Source organism: Acipenser ruthenus, chromosome 11 (genome assembly GCF_902713425.1).
Source record: "Acipenser ruthenus chromosome 11, fAciRut3.2 maternal haplotype, whole genome shotgun sequence".
In the NCBI taxonomy this organism is placed as follows: domain Eukaryota; kingdom Metazoa; phylum Chordata; class Actinopteri; order Acipenseriformes; family Acipenseridae; genus Acipenser; species Acipenser ruthenus.
The window spans coordinates 30,824,412-30,851,813 of NC_081199.1; the positions used below are offsets into that span (position 1 = coordinate 30,824,412).

The 27,402-nt window shown below is 37.0% G+C and overlaps 1 protein-coding gene across 1 annotated transcript in view; it reads left to right on the plus strand.

Moving 5' to 3' along the window:
• LOC117426638 (dual 3',5'-cyclic-AMP and -GMP phosphodiesterase 11A-like) overlaps positions 1–26,963 on the plus strand; it is a 70,611-nt gene extending 43,648 nt beyond the window's left edge. Inside the window, exons 11-20 of the mRNA XM_034044448.3 lie at positions 8,890–9,036; positions 9,132–9,239; positions 10,476–10,585; positions 11,148–11,238; positions 15,935–16,035; positions 17,801–17,878; positions 18,238–18,301; positions 18,670–18,744; positions 19,742–19,825; positions 23,715–26,963. Of these exons, the coding sequence (XP_033900339.2) occupies positions 8,890–9,036; positions 9,132–9,239; positions 10,476–10,585; positions 11,148–11,238; positions 15,935–16,035; positions 17,801–17,878; positions 18,238–18,301; positions 18,670–18,744; positions 19,742–19,825; positions 23,715–23,930 (1,074 nt within the window). The 3' untranslated portion in view covers positions 23,931–26,963. The remainder of the gene's footprint in view (positions 1–8,889; positions 9,037–9,131; positions 9,240–10,475; positions 10,586–11,147; positions 11,239–15,934; positions 16,036–17,800; positions 17,879–18,237; positions 18,302–18,669; positions 18,745–19,741; positions 19,826–23,714) is intronic.
• Positions 26,964–27,402: the final 439 nt, after the last annotated feature.

The window sequence follows — 27,402 nt, forward strand, 5'->3', positions numbered from 1 at the left end:
ATGTTAAAGAGTAAGTAACGGGGCTCCGAAACATACAGTCCTACAACTGTTTAAATAACGTACCTGTCATTTTTCTTTTCGTTGTTAACATCCTGACAGCTTTTTACACTTATAACTTTTTTTCAAATCTCTTTTCAAAATGGCCGCTCAGCTTCAAAAATCCACCTTCTGTATGACATGTACTGTGAGTACAGCATATTCCTAGTCCTTTGAATTGTAATGCCCTGAATGAGAAGCTAGAAAAAAGTGCAAGTCCAATCCATTTTTAATGGCTTCTATACATTATTTATATGGTTGTGAAAACACTGCTAGTACAGCATATGCTTGCTGAGGCTCTGCTGTGAAAGAATAAGGAATTACAATCACGTTTCAGAGCGTTTGATTTTTTTTGCTACAATAATATCTCCCCTGTGAGCACTGCAAACACATTACTGACAGCGTGTGGAGATCTTCAAAGTGCAGAACAGTAATTGCAGGTAATCCCTCAGCAACTGAAAATGAGGAACATTTAATCCTGTTTACCCAGATGCTTTTTTTTAGATAAAAAAAAAAAAATTGTTTTTGAGATAGTTATATAAAAAATGTGCTTGCATATGAACTAATAGTGTATATAGTGCCCTGTTGAATTCCAGTGGCATAAAAAAACACTTATTTTGAAGTGTTACAACTATACAATAACATTGTAGCATATTTGTTTTCGATTGAAATGTATTTGCTTTCGATTGTAAGTCGCCCTGGATAAGGGCGTTTGCTAAGAAATAAATAATAATAATAATTATAACACTTGCATTATTCTTGTATGGTCCCAATATCTCATCACCTAATCACCAATTCAGTATACACTTGTTCTAAAGAAAATACCTGTTCAAGCCAGTCTTATATTAGCTAAAATTAGCTTTGCCAAACCATAATGGAGGAAAATATTCTTCTATTTGAATATCAGAATATAAACTGGAAGCATTGTAATTTATTCTATTAAAGCAAAGCCTTGACTGTGGTACTGTATGATGTAATAAAGTTTGACTGAGATGTTTTAAAGCGGGATTTTGTCAATTAAGCTCTTGCAGCCAATAATACTGCAAAATCATTAGATAGCTTGGGGTACCATATATCAATTCAAACACGATCAGAAAGAAAGTGTTTCCATGTGGTACTTAATATGAGAACATCCAGGGGCGATATTGGGAAGGAACTAAATATTGTTTAGTTCATCTTCTAATATAAATTGGGCTATTTTAGTTGTGACAGAATACCAGCCAAATGTTGCTCATGAAGTAGTAGCAGGGAAGAGAAACCATCATGAATTGGTGATGCCTTCCCGTTCAGTTGAAGTACGGCATTGGATTATTAGGTATAACATGACACATGGGGTAGATTTATCAAGGTCTTTCCACCAATATGCAATTGAAAGTCTTCACTCCAAAGTTAAATGAGTTTTTTTTTTCCCTTACTCCTAATTCATTTAATTGAAAATATAATGCATTGTTTAAAATCGATTATTTAAAAAATATATTGTTTATACTGAAAAAAGCAAAAAATGCTACTGTTATTACAATTACTAGATTTATTTGGAATTATACTATAATATAAGCTGTCATTGTATGTTTACTGCTTGTACTGATCCATATTTATGCCAGACAAGATTTTATTTTTAATTGTCTATGTATAACTAGTGTGCCTTTAGACAAAGTACATCAATGTACTTTTCTTTATGAGCCCATGGTTTCAATTGAAATCCAATAGTGAGGCCGTTCAATCCCTTTATACCATTGTCTAATTTCTTTGCTTGGAAGGAACTTTTGCTTGAATCCTTTTTATTAAATTCCAACCAGAGGTATATGTAACGTGGTAGTTACCTTTCAAGACCCTTTTAGATATATCACTCTTCTTGAGTATTGAGCAGCTTCATTCCCAAGGGAGAAAAAGGATGTTGACACATTTTTCATGTGAAAGGAATTTGTGTTATAATGTTCAGAACCCACAGGCACTGCAAGACACCCTGGCAGTTGTGTGATGTTAGTTGATATGTATACTTAGTGACATAAGCAAGACTGGAACGAAAGGAAGTTTTGTCTCAGCCATCACTTTGGGGGCATTTACTTGACACCCATGCAGCTCATGTGTGAAATGCCTGCATATCTGACTAGCAGCACATGGCTGCTGCTGCTCTCACAGCTGCACCTCTTGAACTTTCAAAAGTGGAACGTGAAATCCTTGAACCTTACCTGCTTTGCATTTCTGTTAGCTACATCGGTGTGACATTTGCACTTTTTAAAGAAACACATGCTACATCGAATATTTCATTTCATTTTAAAGCATGATATTTGGTACTACGCTAGAAAATGTGTTACACTTCCACTTTCCAGGTTTTTTGTCTTCTGGATCAAAGCATGTTACTGGCATGTCAGTCAATAGGGATTACAGCAGTGGGAACCATTTAGGACTCAAGGTGAAATATCTAAGGATGTGGAGTACTCTGTGAAAGCTTGGCTTGCAAACACATTTCTTTATTGTAGTGTAGATATCATGTTTTAAAGTAAAAGATATGTTTACGAGGCTGTGTGGTCCAGTGGTTAAAGAAAAGGGCTTGTAACCAGAAGGTCCCTGGTTCAAATCCCACCTCAGCCACTGACTCATTGTGTGACCCTGAGCAAGTTACTTAACCTCCTTGTGCTCCGTCTTTCGGGTGAGACGTAGTTGTAAGTGTCTCTGCAGCTGATGCATAGTTCACACACCCTAGTCTTTGTAAGTTGCCTTGGATAAAGGCGTCTGCTAAATAAACAAGATTTCCATTACACAAGGGTAGATGTTAAAACTGCATGCTGATTTGAACTCGGCGCTTGCCAAGATAAGCACCAACTAAGACGTAGCTTTACAGAAAACTAATGTGATCCATCTGTGTCTCCATCCATTTGCGCTTCCTTCCATATGATGATATAGATATCCTTCTGTCTGGTGTTGATGGCTGAAGTGTAATGCTGGCTCCAGGGATCAGCTTATTGCCTCCCTAGCGCATCAGCACACACAACGGCTGCGATGCTGGCTCCGGGGATCAACCACAGTGCAGTCTCCCCAGCGCATCAGCATGACAACCGTCTGGATTGAGCTAAGTAGAGTACATCTCTGGGGTCTTCAAGTGGGCACCTTCCATCCTTGGTGTTTCGTCGACTAGCTCACGACACCTCAAGAGGGCTCGACGGTGATTCTGGCGTCCCAACATCACCCCCCTCCGTCCCCCACTCAACTCAGCCCAGCTTACTTACCCGTACATCAGCATTTCTTTCTTTCTATTGTGGTTGAGATCCCCAGCCAGAATCTTTCCATCTCAACCACAGCCAGTTGCTGGTCCTCTCTGCTGCTTCAGATAAGTTGTTCACTGTGCGACGCAACTTGGCCACTGAATCCGACGTCTCTGAGAAACAGGGTTGTAGAGTCTGCCACAAATCCTCGACAACACACCTCCACTGGGTAAACCCGGACTCTCCATCCTCACTGTTCCGCTTCAGTGGCTAGTTGAGCATACCGCAGTTTCTTCCTCTGATACGCCTCATCTACAGCATCCTCCCATGGCACTGTTAACTCTACCAGGTGAACAAGGCGTGTTGATCCAGACCACAAGACAATATCTGGTCAAAGGTTAGTGGTGGCAATCTCAGGTGGAAAAATAAGCCATTGACCAACATCTGCCAGCATTTTCCAGTCTCTAGCAGCTGCCAGTTGTCCTGGGCGAGGATTGGTTTTAACACCTTTTCTTGGTGGTTGCTCTCCTGGGCTGAGGAATGTTGTCTTTTGTGTGTAATGCTTTGATGGAACAGGTGGCAACTTATTGGTCATGGTACGCTTGTCTTCCAATGCTAAGGCCAAACATCTCAGCACCTGGTCATGACGCCAAGTAAACCGTCCTTGGCTAAGAGCCACCTTACATCCTGTCAAAATGTGCCTTAATGTAGCAGGTGAAGAACACAAAGGACAAGAGGGATCCTCTCCTACCCAGAGGTTTAGGTTCTGTGGTGATGGGAGAACATCATATGTTGACCTGATGAGGAAACTGATCCATAGGTCTTGCCAGCCAATCTTGCGTTGTTCCACACTCTCCCATCTCATCCATTCTCCCTGCTTGGCCTGGGAAATGGCCTTTATGCACCTCATCCTCTCCTCCTGCTTTTGTACCTCGTTGACTACCAGCTTCCTCCGTTGAGCTGGGGCTGCCTTGTGCCATGTAGGAGGAGCTGAACTGATACCAAGACCCCCTCTTCCATGCTGAACTTGCCCCATGATATCACCAGTTCGAAGGGCAGCCTTTGCATCCTCCACAGCTTTCTTTGCCGCCCACTTTCTTCCAGTTTTCAACACAGGTGCTGCCTCCCTTACACATTTGTCGCGTGACTCTACTAATGTAATTTCCAGTCTGACCTTGGCGCACTTAAACTCCTCGATTAGAGTGGAGACTGGTAGCTGCAGTATTCCTTTACCATAAAGTCCCACTCTGCTGAGGCAGCGTGGAACTCCCAACCATTTCCTGATGTATGAACTGATTAAAGCTTCCAGCTTCTCTACTGTTGTCAAAGAAACCTCGTACACAGTCAGTGGCCACAGCAACCTTGGCAGTAGACCAAACTGAAAGCACCAGAGTTTTAGTTTACCTGGTAAAGCGCTGCTGTCTATGCTCTTCAACCCTTCCACTGCTTGTTGTCTAACTTCTCCCACACGAACTGTGTCCTTTAGATCCCCGTCGTACCATCGCCCAAGACTCTTCACTGGCTTCTCAGACACTGTTGGTATTGCCTCACCATTAATGAAGAACGTTTTATCTACTACTTTACCTTTAATTATAGAGAATTATAGAGATGTTCCTTGATTTAGTGGGCTTGAAATGCATTCGTGCCCATTTAATGTTATTGGTTAATTTGCCCAATAACCAATTTGTGCAGGCTACTGTTGTAGTCATGGTTGTCATGTCATCCATGTATGCTCGAATTGGTGGTAGTCGCATTCCAGAAGCCAAGCACTCTCCTCCCACTACCCATTTTGATGCCCTAATGATTACTTCCATTGCCATGGTAAAAGCCATTATTCCAACTTCTAGGCATTGCCATGTAGTGCTGAATTCTGAAGTCGAAAAACTAAATTGCAAATCGCCAAAGTAGTCTTTCACTAAATTTGTTATTGTCATCGGTACACTGAAAAAATTAAATGCTGCCCAAAGAAGTTCATGTGGCACTGAACCATATGCATTAGCCAAATCCAGGAATGTCACATGGAGCTCCTTCCTCTCCTTTTTAGCTGATTGAATTTGTTGCCAGATCACATTGATGTGTTCTAAGCATCCTGGGAAACCTGGAATGCCCGCTTTGTGTCAATGAAGCAGTTCTTTAATAGGTAAGTTGACAATCTCTGAACAGTAATGCTGAAGAAAATGCGATCACATACTGCATTAATAAGTTATAAAACAGTTTGTTTAATATTATAGGCACTTTTTTAGTGGTTGCCTATGACGATAGTTGCAGTTGGATTTGTAGCTGGACTGGGGTGTTACGCTTCAACCTTTGTAGCTTCGAATTATTCTTAATCTTACTGTGATTGGCTGCAAAGACAACAGGGCTAGCCAGAGATTGGATAATGTTTGTGGGGTTGGTTTTTCTTGTGTACAGTTTTCTAGTAACTGAAGACATTGTATTCTGGGAGATGTAGTTGTTAGTGGAAGTTTTAGGGGAGGCAGACAAGCTGTGCAACAAAATTGCTATGCGTATTTGTACACATTAAATGTACATTTTGTGGGTATTTGTGATTTTTTTAAATGCATAAAAACAGCAGGTATGCAGCTTATCTGGACCACTGCCTGGACATCATATCCCTGCTGGTGTTTCCAAATGAAAAAGAATGGTTGTAAGAGGTAGAGAGGAGCTTTTTTTTTTATTACCACAAGTTTAATCCTGCAATTAATATGTGTGCAATTTGCTGCATTCATCAGTCAACCTAGAATATGCAAATACAATCTGTGAGTGTTTGTGAATATATTGCATATTGTACAGAGCACAAGAGACCGTACAATAAGTCATATAGGGAAATGTTACAGCGTATTCTTTAATGCTTGTAAAATGCGCTGTGGATTAACAATTGTAAAACTGTAACTACTGATTACACAGCTGGTTCCCAGTCATATTCTTTTCCCAGTTGGTAATTGATACAAAAACAAAGCCATCAGCCAGGACTTGGCAAACAGTAGAAAATACATAGGCCATTAGATGAAGTACCTAAAATGATTGTTTAAGCATCTGTAATGGTGTTCTAGGCAATCATTTTATATGTTGACAACTCCTTGAAGAACCGAATGTACGTAGAACACTGTATTAATGGTGGTGTGCTGATTAGATAAGAGCAAGGTAGAGATGGCCAAATAAAATAATACATTGCAGCTAATTTTGATTTCTGAGTTATTAAAAGCTGAAAGAATTGTTAGACTTGCACATTTTGTTTTCAGAAAAAAGCAATGCTATAATAAAACAGTTAAATGACTGCTACATTTTGTGAATAACTTTTTAAACATATCATTTGTGATGGCATATATATATATATATATATATATATATATATATATATATATATATATATATATATATATATATATATATATTGTAACACGGCAGGGAGGGGGTTAAAATCTTCCCTGCCAAAAACATGTGCGAATGCACGTTTTGTTTAAATTAATTGTTTTATTTATTTAATTATCACCCGCACCTGGTAGTTATTATCAATTAGTACCAGGTGCAGGGGTATTTAAGATGTGCAGTCAGTCTGCACGGGGCTGCTGAGTAGAAGGAGGCAGAAGGTGCGCTCTGCTTCTGAGCAGTCAATGTGCTGTGGTAAACTTGTGTGGTTGCCAGTGTTTTTATGACAGGTAAATGGCTTAGCCATCCTGCGAGCTAGTCAGGGACCTGCATAAAATGTTTAGTTAGTGCTCAAAACGGAGCTAGGTGTTTTGTTTTGTTTGTTTATTTATTTTTGTGTATATTAAAATTAGCGCGTAAGCGCTTGAAAATCCATTTCTTGTGTCCTGGGTCCTGCTTTTAAAGGGGCAACGAACCAGAGTGAGTGTCGCTCTGTTACTATATATATATATATATATATATATATATATATATATATATATAATATATATATATTATTCCAGCTTGGTTGCAAGTGTTATTCTAAGAAGTGAGAACAGAATATGAAATTCCCCACTAGCAAAACCTAAGGAGCTTTAAAAATTGCATTTTTGTGCCGATGACCAGGAAAGTTTGTGCTGACAGCAATTCTTACTTGAACTCCCTCGATATAGATAATACATCACTCTGCAGAGACATGCAGGAGATGTGCTGGCTAAGGGGCATTCAATTTGAGTTTGAACCACTGTCACATGATATGTGACTGCTGATCACTTTGTGAAACACCTGATTGCTGACATATCCAATTAATGGACATTTCTTCTGTGAGTCCGTACAGCAATGAAAGTTTCTAGGCTAATATGCATGTCTTTCTTTTTATCAAGAGTTAAGTTGACTAAAAATGATCAAATGGTGCTTTGGGTTTGTAACCTTCTATAAGAGCATAATAGATGCAGTGAGCTCAGTAGCTCATAAAATTCAATCTACATGTAATACACTATGTTTGTTTATTAAGGATATCTGTAAAGGTTAAATATATAGCTGTAAAAGTTTCCAGTAGGATATAAACATATAAAGGCACAATGTGCATGGACACAAATTCATACCTTAACAGAATATGCTCTGTAACCATACAAAAGCATGATCAGTAGAAGCCATCATTATGAACATGGAAGGCTGGTAGAGGGAGAGGTGTTTGGCAAGCTAAAGACAATAACAAAGCTGATAGTCAAGTGGCACTTTAATCTGGAGTTGAATATGACAAGTGATGATGCTTACAGACTTCCAATGGGGTTAGTCCTCAGTAGGTTAAATAGAGGATACACTATGAACCTTCATTGACTACTGAATGACTGTCCTCATGAGTGAAATACCCACAGCACTCTCTGGATGTTTATATAGCAAGGATACTTATCGAAAAGATAGTATGTTTGTTTAAACCTTAGATCGAGCTCTATATCTGCTTGGAAGGTGTGGTAATTCGGGACAGTGTGATTTGTGTTACACAGTCATTCTGTCATTGGATCTGAATAAATACACGATAGGTTCCAAAACGAGATCCCATAAAACAGAAAAAAATCACTCAGCACCACCCAAAGTTAAAAAGTTATGCGCCCCTAGATCTCTCAATGTTTGTTGTATAAACAGAGGATACTCCATGAGCATGCATAGAGTACTGTAGTTATTCTACAAATGAGGCACATATAAAAAACCTGATTTGGACCAAAAATGTCACGTGTTTATATGTTTTTTTGAATGTAGCGACTTTTATTCTACCATTTTCCACCTACAAATGTGTTTTCTCATGCACATGGTAGCTTTAAATATTTGAAATGACAAAAACAGTGGACATACTGCAGCAACTTTGACTGTTTGCATGCCTAATTGTAAACATAATCTATCTACCTAATGTTAAAAATACTCACTCTGCAAAAATGCCTTTAATTTCACCCCAGCCTGAGTCAATCCCCCCACCCACCCCCCGCGCACACACTTTATGCCCCCTGGGCATTGACTCGAGAGAATCCGGTATATATAAACAGTGGGTAAAATATAACAAGGTGCTTTACAAAGTTATATCACAATGGCCTACTGGGATTGGAGCTTTGATCTCCCAGGGAGAGTGTGAAAGCTAAAGTCAATCATGTGGCATTTTCTTTCAGAAAACTAGATGAAGCAGTCCAAGCAAAACCTTATCTTTGAATTATTTCAATGCTGAGAATTCTTTCTATCTCTCTCTCAGGCTGCAAACATCCCACTCGTTTGTGAACTTGGCATCGATAAATTGTCTTTTGATGACTTTTCTCTGGATGTTGACGCCATGATCACAGCTGCCCTCCGTATGTTTATGGAGCTGGGCATGGTGCAGAAATTCAAAATCGATTACGAGGTAAACATGGACCCTGCCAACATAAACTACCATCCCGAAGGCATTATGCCAGTATCTAGAACCGGAATGCAATCTACCTTTCTTTCCCATTCCAGACGCTGTGTAGGTGGTTGTTGACAGTCAGGAAGAATTACCGGATGGTGTTGTACCACAACTGGCGTCATGCGTTCAATGTTTGTCAGTGCATGTTTTCAATGTTAACAGTAAGTACCACACACCTGACTATGCTGCCTTTCTCATTTGTTACCACCTGGAAGGATGATTGAAGGTTTCAGAGATCACTGTAGTAATATTCATGGTTTTAATACCATTAATTTCATTTTATCTCTAACAATCCCCTCCTCATCCCTTCATTGTTCCATAAAAAATCAAGCATCTAAGTGTTTGTAGTTTATGTCTAAAGTCAGTAACGTTTATAAGGTTCACACCTCACTTGGGGAAGGTCAGATTCTGTATTACTTTTATTCTCCATCTACTAGCTCAACAGGATCTGAAGCTAATTAGAAAGGACTTTTCTGACAGACAGATACATATTTTACTGTTTTATTGCTCTAAAGGCTCAAAAGCTAATAGTAGCACACTGTTAAAAATGCTTAACTGCCTTGAACTAGCCCTGTGAGGATTTCAAATATAAGTACAGAAAAGCATACAGAACCTTTTGGCTTTGATGTTTTTTTTTCTTCCTCAATGGATTGTTTTATTTTTAGTTTGAAGGAGTTCCAAGAATAAACCAGAAAATAAACTTATCAAGCTTGTGATGTTTGTTGATGATGAAGGGGTGGCTGAATTTGCCAAAACTTGATGATGTAATGTTGGAACACCCCCTAAACACCTGTATCAGGAGTCAAAGAGCAGCCTTTTCCTCTTATAGATGTTACGAATCAAGGCAAAACCCAGAACTCAATAATTAGATGTGCAGAAAATGGTTCTGTTAGTCAACAGGTTAACTGTCATTATTTGTTCTTATGGTTTTTGCAATACACATTGACTATGATTTGTTTTCTTGCTTTGTCTGCACGTAAACAATTCTGACATGTTTCAGTATGAGCTTGACATTTAGCCTTTATTTCTTTTTCATTCTAAATGTATAGAACATTTTTTGTAGCCAAAGCAGAAGGGCCTGTTATGTTATTGCTTTTCTGAGGTATTGCTACAAGACAATATTAGATTATGCATTTTATGGCTGCCTCAAGGGGGCGCACTAAAACTGTTTTGTTACAACAACAAAACCAGAAACACTCACTTTTATTTTGGAATTTCTGGAGGATCCATTGTAGATACATTCAGAACCACTTTCCAACAACTTTTAAAACGTTTTCAAATATCATGTTAATCATCAGCTATTACAAGATGTTTATTAACACTTCTGTAATAGTTCTTTGTCTATTTGTGAAAAAAAGTATTCTCATTGTGATATGTGTTTATACTTTAATTCTCAGACGGCAGGTTTTCAGAAAACTCTGACAGAGGTTGAAATGTTAGCTCTGATTGTAGGCTGCTTGTGCCATGACCTGGACCACCGGGGAACGAATAATGCGTTTCAAACAAAGTACGTTTTTAACATAGTAACTGCTGTTGGTCTCTTTTTAAAGACTTCTGTAGACATTGATACCAGTTAATTCCATCAAGAATCTTCTAGTTGTGTTGTACAATGTCTTTATTGAGCTGTTTATCTGTAGATGCTCTAAGCTCCAAGTTGTTATTAGCATGATTTTTTACTGAAAAAAAAACACCACTTCCAAAAATAAATAAGAAACACCTTGAGTCTACAGTATGTGCAGGCCAGTTGAATGGATGAATATTTTCTTACTGAATCGGTAATTATATTAGGTAAGATTTTCTGAATAGAATCATGCTAATGGCACATTTTGTGAATCTGTCTGTCTTTCTGTTTATTAATGAACACATTAGTTAAAGTATGAATCATTTAAAATGAGTCAAAGTATAAACAATGTAAAGGATGACCAATTTGCTGAATAACTTTCCTGGAACAGAGAACTTTACCTAACATGTAATATGCACAGTGATAGAGAGAAATGTCACAGAGAGCATGAAAACCAGGTCAGTTAATTGTTTGGCGTTAAACTGGATTTCCTATCTCCCTCTTCTAGGACAGGTTCAGCTTTGTCGCAGTTGTATGGTACATCGGCTACTCTGGAGCATCATCATTTTAATCATGCCGTCATGATTCTTCAAAGTGAGGTACTGTACGTGTTTTACCCTTTTTTATATTCATTTTCTTTGCTTTTTCAGCTGGGTGTAAAGACCATCTTCCATTGCTTGTACAATGTAAAGCAAAACCTGCTGCCAAAACCAAAGCACCGTTTAGATTTTGTAAACTAAAGTATTTTGTTTATGATTGTTTTTCATCATGTCACTTAAAAAAATAAAATAAAATCAATATTTGATCAATTTCCTATTTTTTTTTTTTTTAATTACATTTTTTAATATCCCATTCGAATATCAAGTCACCACTATGTTCCACTTATCAATCAGGCTGACTGAAGATCAATGAGCAACCTCAGTTCCTGTTATCAAGTCAAGCACCCCTTTTCACCTGCCGAACTTAAGCAAGGGAGCAAGCTACTGAACCTTGGAGTCAAGGGCCCAGCCTGGGAGGTATCTGCCTGGACTCATGACTCACCTGACCAGTGGGGTCGTTTAGCATGGTGAAGTTAACAAACTCCAGCCAGTTTCCTCCACAACCCATAGGCCAACGCAGCACTACAGCCAGGATCAGCACCTTGGCATGATCGTATGACTCACCCTGCCCTTCCACGCTGAATGAGTCACTGGGGAACTCTACATGGTATTCTTTTTTGAAACATTGACAGATTCTAAGTTTCAGATTATTGTAGACTGTGTAAAACAGCTGAGACACAAAGCCATAAAACGTACTTGTCTATATCTTTATTTTCCTTTTGAGATGGTCCAGTTTGTGAATTTTAAGTTCATGACGTTATTTGTTTCTAAAACACTGCAGTGAAGTACCATCTGAATTTGGCTGGCTTGTTATGGTAGAATGGTTGCTATGGAAACAGTGTTTTCCTTCCAACTAGAGCATCAGTATGTAACATAGCACTCCGAGACCACAATCCATACCGCATACAACAATTATTGAAACTTTCATAATGATTTATATTTCTCATTCCTTAATAGTGAATTGGCTATTAATTTTTAATCTGCTGAAGTTACATGTGTGGAGATCAAGTGCTATTCTTAACGTAAAATTAGAGTAGTGTGTAATCTGGCAGTAAATTAATGATTATGAAATTCATGACCCTGTTGTAGATGTGACTTCTGTTCCAATCATGTATACAAAATGATAACTATATACTATAAAAATCAGTTTTACAGTAAAATCAATAATGTCAATTATTTTATTGTACTCTTAAGTCTATTTAAAAATGTTCCTAATACAGATAACTTTGATCTATTCTGAGTATTTTTAGCCGGACAGAGAAAGTGATGGCAAATGATATACTTTCAAAGTAATTTGCTTTTAGCTCATAAGTCCCATTTTCACTGAAGCACGTATCCCCGGGTGCAAGGGTGCAATCCCTGTTCCTTTGTAATTTCACTACTGAATTCAATCAATGGTTTTTGCAGATCTTCTTGCATTACTATACAAGGAGATCCATTGGAAAGACGTTGGCTATCACCACATTTTTTTTTTTAGTGTGCCCACTTATTTTACCACCGTCTTTCTTCCAAATTTAGAATATCCAATTATGTTCACAGCAGAAATCCCCTCAGTGCAGGTGAAGTAAAGGTCACTGGGTGTCCTCCGATCCCAGGACCAAGCCAATTGCCTCTCTACACACAGGAGCTACTTGCCTCTGGAGGACAAAGCCAGCCCTGCAGGTGTCTGCTTTGATTTCACAGGGTGCTGGTCAACAGGGTCTGCTGTAACACAGTAAGGATTTTGCTTCCCTAACCTGCAGGAGCGCCAGAGCCAATGATCTCGGGTAAAATCTCAAGTGAAGATCGGCAACCTTGCACAGCCAGGACATGAACCAGAGATCCCCTGCATGATATCCACCATCACTATTTTCCAAAGCTTCCAAAAAGTCTTGAGACATATTTTGGATTGTTGACTTTAATGTACCTGGTAGTACAATTTTTGACAGCAAAAAACTATGAAAAATATACTTTCAAATTCTGAAACGCCACAGTGACACGCAAAGGGATGTCGTGCTAGCTTCCTTGCTGAACAGTATATGTGAGGGCTAGCCATTTCCATAGAAAACTGCATTGTAATATATGTATAATCTGTTTAAAACCCCTTAGTTGCAAAAAAGGTGTTTCTAAATATGAAAAGTGTAATCAGCAGTAAAGCACAACAACGCTCCAGATGTATTTTTCCTAGTTAGCTGTTGAGGAAAACTGTGCTCACTGAGGTATTGACTGCAATTGATCAATGATAAAAGTTGGATCATCAGAGCAGTTTTTGATTCTAACACATTTTGAAAGGGGTTTCCAAGTTCATTTCATTTCAGTTTCTGGATTTTATTGGATTCCCTTCGTGATACATTTGCTATACCCCAGTGAAGGTTAAATTAAATAAACTTTAATATCAAAGTCACATTTGCATAAGCAGACATGTTTGTGCTGTGCTGTGCAGAAAATAGGAGAATTCCCTTGGTGAGTGGTTTAAATGAGATATGTGTGAGATAATTACAGTCAAGGAGGGATTGGTACATAGGTCATATTAAAGACATGCTTAAAGTTAGCGATATTGTAAATGCTTTCATTTACAGTAGTGCTTCCATTTACGAACAATGCTACACACAAAACATTGCCTCTGGTGTGTCAGTCATAGGGATTATTACTAGTCTGAGTGGTTGTGTCTCTTAAGCGGAATTTCAGATATTTTAGGTGTGCTGTAGAATGAACTCGCATTATGTACACTGCCATTAGTTAAGTTATTGGTATCTCTTCTAATACTTTTAAATCCCACTACCATCTCTAGAAGGCTTGAATTTCATTTTGCTCAAATGTCCACCAATTATCTAATAAGCATCCAATTTAGAAGCTGGTACTGGTTAATATAGGATTAATATTGATTTACTGGCATTTATACCTTCAAACCTTTTTGTAATAAGGATTTGGTAAAAAAAAAAAAAATCTGTTATTCTAGACTTTTTGCTCTACTTGTACAGTAGTGTGAAGGGATATTACTTTAGCAAGGGATTTAGGACAAGTTATGAGATAATTAGATTGAGCGTTGTAAAGCTTTGTAATAATTTGTAGTAATAATTAAAAAAAAAAAAAAATGTGTTTATGCTACCAGAAAAATAAAAACAAAGATGCAAAGTGGACATTCAAAAGTGTACATTTGTACAACATGTTTTGCATTATAGCCATGTCATTTTACTCATCCCCACATCTCTGTGTATGCTGTAAAAAGTACTGACAAACCTCAAAGTGCTTTCTCAGCAGTATACAGACATTACTGAGGTGCTGGGATTCTTAGGGCTCACAACTCTAATATACTTAACCAGAGGAGTTTAACTCTTTCAAAGAGCTCGGGCTACCCAGTGAATCAAGTTTAAACTAAAACACTTGTTCTAAACAAAGTCAGTTCTTTCTTGAGCTTCTCGTTTCTCTCAAACGCTGATATTTAAGCAGGTCTCATATTACTGTACTTTAGTTTTTCTCCCATATTTAAAATGTACAATTATGTTCCTTCACCGCAGCATCTCCACACAAAAGCTCAGGAGAATTGAAGGCCAGTGCTAGCTCTATGGGTATCCATTTGAGCTTAGTGGACACCTGGCCAGTAGGGTTCGCTGTAGAGTGGTGAGGAGAAACAGTCCCTGACAGTTTTGACACCCCAATCCAGAGACAAGGCAAAGCTCCTTGCTGGGTTCCCAGCGAAGATCAGCAACTTGGCACAGTTAATATTTTAAACCAGATGTAAACATGAGCTTGGAGAGCCTTTTGTTTTTATGGTTTCCTTAATCTTAATAAACCTTTCAAGGCTGTGCATAGGCTACAGCAGAAAATGAACAAACACAGAGAGTCACTCTCTCTACACAAATAGAGGGGTAACTCTGCCTTTTATATATTTAATCATCCCAGGCTCCAGGAACAGGCTCTTCATTGACTGATTCCAAAGTGCACTCTCCAGCACAGCTGCAGGTAACTGCTGCCTCTCTCAGCAGCACACACACACCCCAGAAACACAGCCTGCAGCACTGAGCAAGTACAACACTGCCAGTGCAAGACATTGTGGCCACAACCAAATCAGACACCACTGTTATAATCACAAGTTGACATACAACAGACACATCCTGATCATTGTACCTTTTTTCATTTTTTTTCTTTCTTTACAGGCATATATGTGGTTTTTTTGTTTTTTTTTATAATGACGTACTGCATACAGGAGAGTTTTCAAAACCTTTCTTAAAAGAATTGGACATGAAAACTAGGAACGAACAACTTCCTTCTGCAGCCTTCATTGTATTTATTTATTTAAAAACAAATGTTGTGACACAATTACACATTATTAATATTTCAAATTAAACATGTCTGTCATGCAGATACAGTGTGGGAAAGGTCAGAACTGGTAGCATTGTGTGATGAAGAGAAAGAAGATTTCTAATCATATATCTTTTAAACTGCTTACCTCCAGCAATGTTAAGTTTGTTAGTGCTAAATCGTCTTTTTTATTTCAACTTAATTTTAATGTTCTGTTTTGCTTAATGAAGTTATGTTACCTACATAAATATACAAACTGTGATTAGCTTTTCTTTTTAGTTCCAGAGCTCTATTATTGGAGATTTTCTAAACTTTGAAATTCCCTCTATTCACTTGCAACATGTACTATTCTGCTTTTTCATTGTAATGTTGTGTAATGTTTTTAAAATGCGTCTGTGTTGTTTTGTCTCTACAGGGTCACAACATTTTTGCCAACTTGTCCTCCAGGGAGTATAGTGACCTTATGCAGCTTCTGAAACAGTCTATACTGGCAACTGACCTTACCCTCTACTTTGAGTAAGTGCAAGTTATTTATTTATTTGATATTTATTTGAACCTTTTCCAGGGTGAAATCAATGTATAAAAATACTGATAACACAGCAGTTGTGGCTAATGCTTTATCATACTTATCTGCTAGCATGCTTGTTTATGTGTTAACACCCTTTCACTCAAATTTAATAGAATTTGTTGGCCATTTACCATGGTATACCACAGTAATGGGGACAATTTTATAAAAACAGACTGTATGTACAACCCACATGCAATCTACAAACAGCCTACATAGCAGTCTGTGTCACAGGTTATATAATGTAACCTACTTTCTGGTGATTAAACTAACAGGTTCATTTGTACACCCTGAAGCCAGTCCTGTTTTGGCTGAGTAGAAAGAGTTAACCAACACATTTTTCTGTTCAGTACTGTAAAGTCCATATTGATTAAAGCACATAAGGACCTTTTTATTTTATTGTGTTACATGTTCCCATGTGTTGCTAAGGTGTGTGTATTTTTTTAATTATTTATTTATTTTTTTTACATTTTGACCACTTTTTTTTAACTTTTAAATTGCATTCCCTGCCTCAAGATGACTTCCCGTGTACCTGCATGGACCTCTCAGAACTACATTTCCCATCATCCTCCTCCTCACATATGTAAGTGAGATGGATTTACCAGTGAGCAGGAGGATGATGGGAAATGTAGTTCTGAGAGGTCCATGCTGGTACACGGGAAGCCATCTTGAGACAGGGAATGCAATTTAAAAGTTTAAAAAAGTGGTCAAAATGTAAAAAAAATAAAAAATAAAATTAAAACAATACACACACCTTACGTAAACAGTTGTAGCAACACATGGGAACATGTAACACAGTAAAATAAAAAAGGTCTTATGTGCCCTTTAATGCACACTCAACTTAGGAACAATAATGAGTCGTTTCTTTAAAAACCACGTATAAATCAATATCCTGCCTAAACACCCAATTTCAGTTAAGCAAATGTAATATTGCACTTTCTGTTGTGTAGCTTTATTATAGCCATTTTCTTTTTATGCTACGGTAACTTTATAGTAAGCCAATAATTTTTATATTTAATTGTAGAATTCTTACCTAAGGTTATCCAACATACTCATATACACTACATTACAATACTCAGTCAATACAAATGCACATATGTTCAAAGATTTTTTTTCAATTAAAATGTTATTATTAAAGATGAGACACATAACATTAGAAGGTCAAAATCCTTATTTTGAAACTCAAATGTGCTGGTTGACTTGTTTATTAAAATATACATTAAAGGGTAATAGTTTTTGTATATAATTATGCATTTTTGGTATATGAAAAATTGTCTGTTTAAAAATTGTTTAAACATTTGTTGATAAACTTTACAAAATGTTATTTTCTAGTGCCCTCTTGTGGAAGCTGTGTGCAATTGAAAATGTCATTCCCTAGAAGTGTGACTGCAAAGTCCATGAAAAATGACTACAGTACACTGACTCTCTTGTGTAAAGTTTACGCTATTTTGATTTAAATGGAAAACTACAAAATGTTCATGTTTAAGATATGAATAAAGAGCCCAATCTGAGCCCAATCTGTATATTGCTAGTTGTAGAACATTATTGTTTTGCAGTGGCGCAAATCTGGCCCATAATGTAGCCAAGGGCGTGTATTGTTGCTCTGCAGATCTGGATACTTTACTGAACATATACTGAACTATAATTATAAACATGCACACTCAATTCTCATTATAATGCTGTCCGTTTTTGTTATAAAATTTTGTTTTTTTTCAGGAAGAGAAGTGAATTTTTTGAACTGGTTGATAAAGGAGAATACAACTGGAACTTTAAGAATCATCGAGAAATGTTCAGGTAAGTCTAGCGTCCTGTATTACTGAAGTGCACCTGTACATCTGTGTATCACCTTGCCATTATAATGTAGAGATTCATCAAGTACATGTAGGGCCATATTTACTAAGTTTTTTTTCCAGTTCAAAGTTTGCTACAGTTTTTTTTTTTTTTTTTTGTGGTGATAAACTACAAACTACAAGCCCTTTAAAACACCCTAACCTGTTCATTTCTAGCTATGAGGCATTACAATTTATTAAGGATCCCCTTTATATTTGTGTTACTGTGGTAAAAATAAAAGATGAAAACACCTGGATGCTGTAGTTTGAATTAAAAAGAATAGCAGATACTGTTTGCTAATAAGGTGTTATGCTTTTCTCCAGGTCTATGTTGATGACTGCATGTGATCTGGGAGCTGTGACAAAACCTTGGGAGATATCAAGGAAGGCAAGTAAATGTAGCTTATTTGACTAGCAGCTCATTTTGTGCTTGGGTCTGAGGATTCAGCAGACTGGATATTCACAAAATCCACTAAGCAGCAAAACAAAACTACTAGATTCCGAAATCTATCTTTGGCCCATTAAATCGGTGTACACTGGCAACTTGTCTAGAAATTCAAATAAAGACTGAAGTGTTTTGAACACCTGTTGCTTCTGTACAGTACTGTACTGTGCACATTGTAGCTCTAGCTTCACCTTGCATTCACTCTATCTCTGTGATTATTATGGGATACACTGGGCTGCAATTGCCCCAGTTGCAGAGGGAGTAACCCAGATGATAAGCATGTATTTTATTGTTGTATTCATGTATTTCAGGTGGCTGAGCTTGTAACCAGTGAATTCTTCGAACAAGGAGACAGAGAAAGATCAGAACTGAAACTCACTCCGTCGGTAAACCATACACATACCTTAAACTTCACCATATTTACTGTTTGTTTTTTTTATCTTTTAATAATTGTATAAAATCCATCATATATTTTCTTTTACAGAATTTTACATTGATCTACTGAGTCAGGAAGTGAGGTTTTTTTTTTACAAAAGGATTTAGGTTAACTGTAAGTGTCAGAAAAAAACCAAACATTTAATATAGTAATGAGGTAATGAGGTGTCAGTAGCATCAAACATATGTAGAAGTTCTATGCTTCGAATTAGTAAGTCTAAGTACTACTACAGCTTTCTGGGGCAGTACAGTAAAATGTAGTCAAAACATAAAAAATGGTGTTGTTGGCAATTAATGTATTTTCAGCACAGTGAAGCTTTTTTTAGAATTGTAACTAAACAACAATTTGTAACTACTGGACTATTTACACGTTGTTTACATTGTAAAGTTAATATTAAAATCCATTTTGTCCATGCCATGTAGACCAGTGCAATTTATGGGGTTGATCCAAGCTTTCATCACATGTTAAAATTATTTTTGCTTACATGGTGGTTCTCCAATTTTAACACAATGGATGATACAAGTGATAATGAAGCCCTTTTTAAAATGTTTTAAAGCCAGCTGGAAATGTAGAAGTTATATTATTCTTAAATAAGTAACGTTTCTCAATTGGGGTTTACTGTGATTCCAGCTACATCAAATATGGGGTAATTGTGGAAAGAATATGAATACCATTTTGTAACCAGAAATAGTGATACAAGTAGTCAGGATCAACAAAATTCAGATAAATAATGATTGAATTTTTTGGTTTAACAAGGGATGAATAAAATACCCCTAATTTCTTCTAAACAGTAAGCAACAGCAACAGTAATGTATTCCCTAGCTAGGTAAACGACATCATGTGATGCTGTACTATGAATATCAGCAATGACATTGTTTTCAATCTCTAGGGACGCATATTTAAAATGTAGAAGGGCAGTAAAGCATGAAATTGTGTTTGTGTTGCAGGCCATTTTTGATCGGAACAGGAAAGATGAACTGCCAGGCCTCCAGCTGGAGTGGATTGATGGAATTTGTGCTCCACTCTATGAGGTAATCCCCACAGACATTTCATTGTGACCTGCAATAGACGGGAGAATACTGCCACAGTAAGACAACAAACAGGAAATGTTCCACTGCTGTACCTCAGCTGCCATTATACAGTATCTCACTGTGTGCTAGAATAGTACAGAACCACTGCCTTTTACCTGAATGTTTCTTATACTGCACAATGGTCCCTTTAACTCCTCTGTAACTAGTTCAAACTCTCATTCATGTGTGATATATTTTGTTGTTCTGGACACGTGGTTAAGGGGTGAAGGGATTATAACAACGCTGTGCACCCTTTTGATCATCAAGTTTAATATAAAACATAAAAGTATACAGCAGATAGCTCTATTAATTAGACATGACGTGTATCCACTTTGATTAACCCACATTATGTAGGTGTGCACTTGAGATGTCTTACAGTGCCTGTGCTGTTGAATCAGGAGAAGGAGTTTTTAATAGCTGACTGACCACCAGAACCGAACAGGATTCTATGCCTTACTATAGAATGCGTAATAGGTTGTGAAGTGTGAGCCCTTTCATGCTTAAAATCCACAATCGGCTGAGGCCTGCTACCCATATGAAATGACAAAATAACAATAACAACAATATCAGTAATAATAATAATATTAATAAACAATTCTCTACTTGATTCTTTTCTTTTATCTGTAAAGGGTGCTACATAAACCATAAGTCAATTACATTGCCATTCCATTTTAAAGAACTGACAGCTAAAGGCTGGCAGTGGCTGAATAATTGGCAATTTAAAATTACTGAGGTATTTCGTGGTGCTTTGACTTTTTTTTGAAATGTGGTGTAAATTACTTTGTTGGTAATTTGGTTTTCTATTAAGAAACCTGCATGCCCGATTTCAAGCAGTGTCTGTGGTTTGATTCACCAGAACTTCACAGTGGGTTTTGTTTCTATCTGCGGGAGGAAGGAAGTCCTTGTAATCTAGTTTCCCTGGTTCTGTGTGCTGTGCAGAATACTAATGCAATATTACATAACGACTGCCAGGCGTCACCTCTTCAAAGCCCTCTAGATAACATTTCTCTTATCTTGCTGAGTGTTCATGGCCCTGCTGGAATGCTGATCTAGGATAAGAGGATCAAAAGATGTAAATATATATATATATATATATATATATATATATATATATATATATATATATATATATATATATATATATATATATATATATATATATATATATATTTTAAAGCCATTAAGGTTTTTTCATTGTCAACTGAAAGGCACGTTTCAGAGATTCTTGGTGAATCTGAACACACAGCTACAAAGGTATCAAATTAGAATTGCTAAGGTAACCCTTCAAGAAATAGTTTTTTATTTTGCCATAGATATCCTATGTGCAAAATCAGTATACAGAAAAAGGAATGCTCAGAGGAACTCCCGTTAACTGTGAGGAAAGACTGTATCGGAAGTGAATTAATAGCCAGGATTTGATGTATTAGACCCAGTTTATTATAGAAAGCAGCCCACACTATAAATTCAAAATCACAGTTGCTACTAATTGCCAAAGGATTGGATGGGCATCAAGGCTGAACAACCCTCTCATCCCCCAAGGTGTGATCCTTCCAGGGTAGAGTTTAGCCTCAATAGTCAAGCAGTGTGCTGAATATTCATTCTAGATAAATAAGAACCTTGCTGTCCATTCAAAGTGATTAAATAAATTCTATACATTAAGAAAAACGTTAACAGTCTACATGTTTTGAGTTTGTGCCTCTTGACTAATTTGTGTAACCTGGCCATCAATTCAAAACACTTTCACCTTGCATATCCGCAACACTTTGAAATGGAAAGCCAATGCTGTGAAGAGAGGACTGATAAAGATACACAACCTGGATTTTTTCTTCAGTCCCCACAGTAAGCTGTGCCAGTATCTATGCCTCTTCCGTCCCCACATTCACTTTAATTATTTCTTGTCATCCTTGTCCCTAAACCCTGGAACTGCTTTCAGAATGTCTGATTGAGTTTTTGTGTGCACCATTTATTTTGAGCAATATTACTTCAGCGAGCAGCTGTCTTATCATCAGTGTGTTGAATCAAATAGGGAACCTTTAAAAACACCTTCAGGGACCTCTTTAAATGCTGCATTTCACAGTCAGCTGCATCACAACAACCCTGCTGATTTCACAATACTCACAGTGCTCATAATGTGTTACTATGTCCTTGACAGGTTAAAGTGATTTTAGCAGTTTTATAAATCTTACCTGCACTTCCATTTACTACACGGGTCTAAACTGGGCAGTGTTGAAAGAAACACATGTTTTAGCAAACATGTATTTTATTTTTAAAACAAGATATACACTGCTTTAAAAGACATATCTAATTGCAAACCATGCTTTTAGACTGTCTAGCACACCCTGGGATATTTTACCCAGAGGGTGAAATTGTACCAACCACTTCACTGGCTGCTTTCCTGTCAATAATCAATCAATAACCAATCAGCTGCTTCCCCTGTTCACTGTCATGCTTTGAGCCAATATAATGCTTTGACCCAGAAGACACTGCTGGGGTGAAATAGCCAAGGCAGTAAAGCAGGAGCAGACTTACTGGAACATTCTTTAACCTGGTGTTTTTAAATGAAAATATGTGAGACCTATGTTTACTAAATACTTGTCCTTAATCTGTTACCTTGAATGATGGTACAGTAAGTGTATGATGCCAATACTTCTGTCTGCGACTGTACCTTGTAGTATTTACCATACACTACAAGGCATATTGACCTTTTTTGTACCTTCATGCATACCGGTATGTCTATTTAGAACATGTTAACATGTTTAGAAGGGGTAGGTAGGAGTCAAAGCCTGCATTCACAGAGGAGCAGTGGATCTCAGTAAGAGTCTTGCTTGGCTAACAGTAGAGCTCTGTGTAAAATGTTTCTTTATACCCCGGTGTTTTGTTATTAGCCTGATGTTCACTAAACCTTAACATCCAAGCCCTAAAACAAAGCATACAGCTCCAGCGTTAGGGCAGATAACGATTTGTAAATGATGTTGTTCAACTCATGGGAGTTATATTAAACTCAGTTACATCGTGTATGCAATGTATTCGGAGTTCTGCCTTTGGGTATTATTGACGTACTTAGAAGCATTCTGCAGATATAAAAAAGAAAATTAAACCAGTCAGCAAGAAAACAAAACAACATGCAGACTTTATCACCAAAGCTGTTGTTTCATTTGGATTTATTGTCCATATTCTTTCTCAGCTCTGTGCATGAGGAAAGCTCTCTGGCTTAAGAGCAGGGCTGTGAATGTGTAGTTGTATGCAATACCAGCCAGAGATTGATTTTATCTCCAAGAACAAAAGTGCAAATGTGTGGCATAGTTACTGGAATTTTGATTTGAAGTGTTTCTCTTTGTTCCAAGCTGGGTTTAAGCGACAATAAGTCCTATTGCCAACCTTTTATGAGCAATTCACACACCCGGAAGTATAAACACATCGTCTTTAGTTATTCGTATAGCCAAATTTACAAAATACTACAAAAGTATATTCATCTGAGATCTAACGCTAGACCCAGTTACCAGTTTGTATTAATACCTTTGTGTTCCTTGTGTAACATGTGTTGTATCTATCAGGTTGGGGTGATGATTTTTACTTCTGGTGTCAGCAGCAGTGGTATTTAGGAATGCGCATTAAATTAATGCAGCCAACATGACAACAAACTGTATTGCTTCAGATTGCTAAATGAAAAAAAAAAAGAATTACACAATTAAAAAAAATGGCAGTAGTTGTTAAATTATTATATATATATATATATATATATATATATATATATATATATATATATATATATATAAATAAGATGCTGCAGAGTGCAAATGTTGACAGAGGTTTTTTAAATGGTCATTTTGTTTTTGTCTGTTTTCTCCAGACTTTGGTGAAGGTAAACCCCAAGCTTCAGCCAATGCTGGACCTCATCCGAGGAAACAGAGTAAAGTGGGAAGAGCTAAACAGGGAGAGACAGCGCAGTCAACCAAGTAATACCAGCAGCAGCAGCAGCATCAGCAGCAGCAGTAGCAGTTCAAGTACAGGTACAAGTACAAGTAGCAGCACATCCTGCAACCTGTCCCCAAATAACACAAGCTAGTTCCTGGCAGTTCATTGAAGGGCTCTTTCCTGCCATTGGCTTTTTCAAAAGTCATCCTGAGGGAAACTGAACTCAGCTGTGCTTCCAGAGTATGGCACTCTGTTCTTAGCTTTCGATGCAGAGGTGGATTTTGCTTAAGCGCACAGTATTCACCAGTCGAGAAGACGAAGTGGAGGTTTCTGCTATGCAGTTACGGTTTGTGTTACTGTATGGATCGCTGGACAGCATTAATATGCACAATCAGGTTTTTGTTTTGTTTAGCTTGCAGCTGTGTGCAAAACCTACAGCCCATCCAGTGCTGTTAATCGCAAATCTAATTAGCCAGCATCTTAATGAAGAAAGTGGTTGGACATAGATCTTCACCACTCTTATCACTTAGTGAAGCAGTCTTGGTAGAGATGCAATTAAAATAGGAAAACAAGAAAGAAAATAACCAGTATCAAAACTTGTTATTGTTCCCGCCTGTCAGGCGTGTGTCAGTCTGTTACCTGTGTGCTTTTCCTTATACTGCTTAAAATATCTGTTGCAGGAATGTTTTTGGATTATGTCTATTTTGTACTGTACATATTTATATATATTTTTTAACAAAAGGAAGATGTTAAGGCCCTGTCATACCTATGTTAAATAAACAGTGTACTTTTATTGGTTTGTGAAAACAAACAAGGCTAAGGGGCTATCCTGGGGTTTGTAGCAATGCGTGCAATGCAAATACAAAGCACAGTAACCTGTGCCTTGTAGATAAACGATGTATAAAAAGTGCATGAAAATCCTTTGAGTAAGTCATTAGGCATTTTATCAAGCAAATCTGCATTCCCAAAATGTAGTTTATGTTGCATGTTCAGTCTCAGACAAATGTGTTGGCACACTATTATACCACAATTCAAGCTAACAGATTAAGGACAAGCATTTAGTAAACTTTGTAACAAAACAAAAAGCAAAATACACAATTTATTGTGTGTCCTCCTATTGTTTTTATTACGGCTTTTATGATAATTCTTAACCAGTATGTTACATCTTGTTGGTGACATCTAGGCCCATTCTGTTCATATTTCCTTCAGCTTTTTTTCAGATCAGTCCAAAGCATTTCTATTGAATTGAGATCTGGTTATTGTGAAAGGCCATTCCAGAACTGTTATCTTAGTTTTCTTCAAGAATTCTAGTTGACTTAGGCTTTGGGTTGTTGTCGTGCCAAGCAACCTATGAGCAGATGGTATCATTGTACTTGAATGTTTTGATACATGGCTGTATTAATTTGATCTTCAATCACATGACTGTCTCCAGTCCCTGACCTACCTCCATGTTTAACTATAGGCACAAGGTTTTCTTCATTGAATGCTTTCCCTTTTTTCTCTAAAGATACTATGGTCCATTTTTGGGGAAAAGTTGAAGTTGGGGTTGGGGTTAGGGTTGAGGTTGAAGAATGCTTGATTCCTGTTCATATTTCTTGGCAAATTTTAGATGGTTTGTTTTCCTTGAAGTGGCTTGCAGTGAGGTTTACATGCATATAACTCTTCTGTGTTCAGGTGGCTTTGTACAGTTCTTTCGTGCACTATTATGCCTGATGCTTCTAGATCTTTCTTGAAGTCCTTGGCTGTTAATGTTAGATGATTCTCCTACCTGCTGTATCCGGATGTCCACTTCTTTCAAGTGTTTCAGTTGAATGTATTCTGTTGTTCTTTGTGATTGTTGCTCTGATTGTGAATGTTGGTATTCCATTTTTCTTTGATACCGTTCTGTAGCTGTTTACTTTGTTTTGGTTTCCTACGAGTGCTCAAACGTGAATCCAGTTCCTTTGTCTTGACCATCATCTACTGTGTTGCCAAAATGATGTTCTTCAAAAGATGTTGGAAATAATTACCCATTTTTCAGGCTATTGATTTTTATAATACAGCTTAATTACTGTGCAATGGTTTTCAATCAAATATATTTCTTAATTAGTTCTGTAACATTTGGACAGATTTTAATGTAAAGGTGCCACTAGTTTTGCCATGAACAGATATTTGGAATTGCTTAAGTGCTTTTATTTTTCTATACAGATTGTTTGTTAAACTGCCAGCAATGTGTGTATTTTGGTCCTTTGCTCTTTGTCATATTAATTTGTGGCTAATGTTCATGAAATGCTTGTATTTAACATGTTTTCTTGAATTATATTAAGTGTAGGGAGACAATACCTTTGTCTGCAACTGTATATACAAATCTCTTGAGTTACAACAAATTAGTTATATCAGATTTAACGTCTGGAAGTGCCATTTAAATCTGGATAAAAACATACTGTTTTTCAGAAAAGTACACACTATTACACATTTTACTAAATTAAAAAGGGTAGAGGATATATATATATATATATATATATATATATATATATATATATATATATATAGCTCTTCTTTTACCTGTATGTTTTAATACAAATCGTAGGGGTGTACCATTGAAGCTTTTGGTTAAGTGGGGATATAGACACTTACTCCGCTTCCTTCACAGCATGGCATGGAATCATATCATAGTATCAAAGGGTTGCCATTAAAATGCCAAGATTTAGTGTTGAAGAGTAAGTGTTGCATGAAAAGATCACTTACTCTGGAACAAGTTACATGTGATCGGTAATAAGAAAACACAACAAACAAAAAGACTTGTGCCAACAGGTTTCCCCAGTAATGTTAAACTTGAAAATGGAGTTCCTTATTTTACCATTTTGACAGATACTTGGGTTGTATTTAAAACAAATATCCTGTTTACCTTGAATGTAATTGCATGGGTTTTATTGGTGCATCTTCAAATTGCGTGGATTAATTGAAAAGCTCATTGTTTATCTTTTACATATGGTTTCAAATGTATGACTGCTGTATACTGTAATATAATGTTCCTTGACTTTGAACTGTTGTTTGTTTTCTAGCCATTTTATTTTTCCAGAAAGTCATTTCAGTTTGTTATTTACGTTATACATTTAAATTTCACAGACATAATGGAGACATAATTATTTAAAGGCATGTTATTTGGAAATGTACTATGTTTTGCTTAGTTTACTGAAATAAACCTTTGCTTCAAAAATATAATAGTCTGTGATTTTATACAGTGAGCTTTTACTCTTTGAGTCTTTGCTGATGGGTTGAAGGACATATTTGTCTAGTATGTTACAATACTGACTCCTAGTGGTAAGTAGAGAGAAAACCATGCATATATCCCAGAAAAAACAAGAGTTTTGTTTAAATCAACAGTTAATATATTTCTAAAAAGAAAAACAGATACCTTGATCTGGTTTACAGTGTATCTTGCATTGTCAGGTGTTAATAAATGAAGCCTTTGATTTTAACGATAGCATTTGATGCAGAATAGAACATTTGTTTTTTGCTTTAAAAATAATACACGACTAAACACAGAAACAGAATGACTAAATTTGTCTAAATGTTTGGTCATGGATTTGGGCAAAAACAATAAATATAACTAACAGACTGCGTCGGGAAATATTATGTTT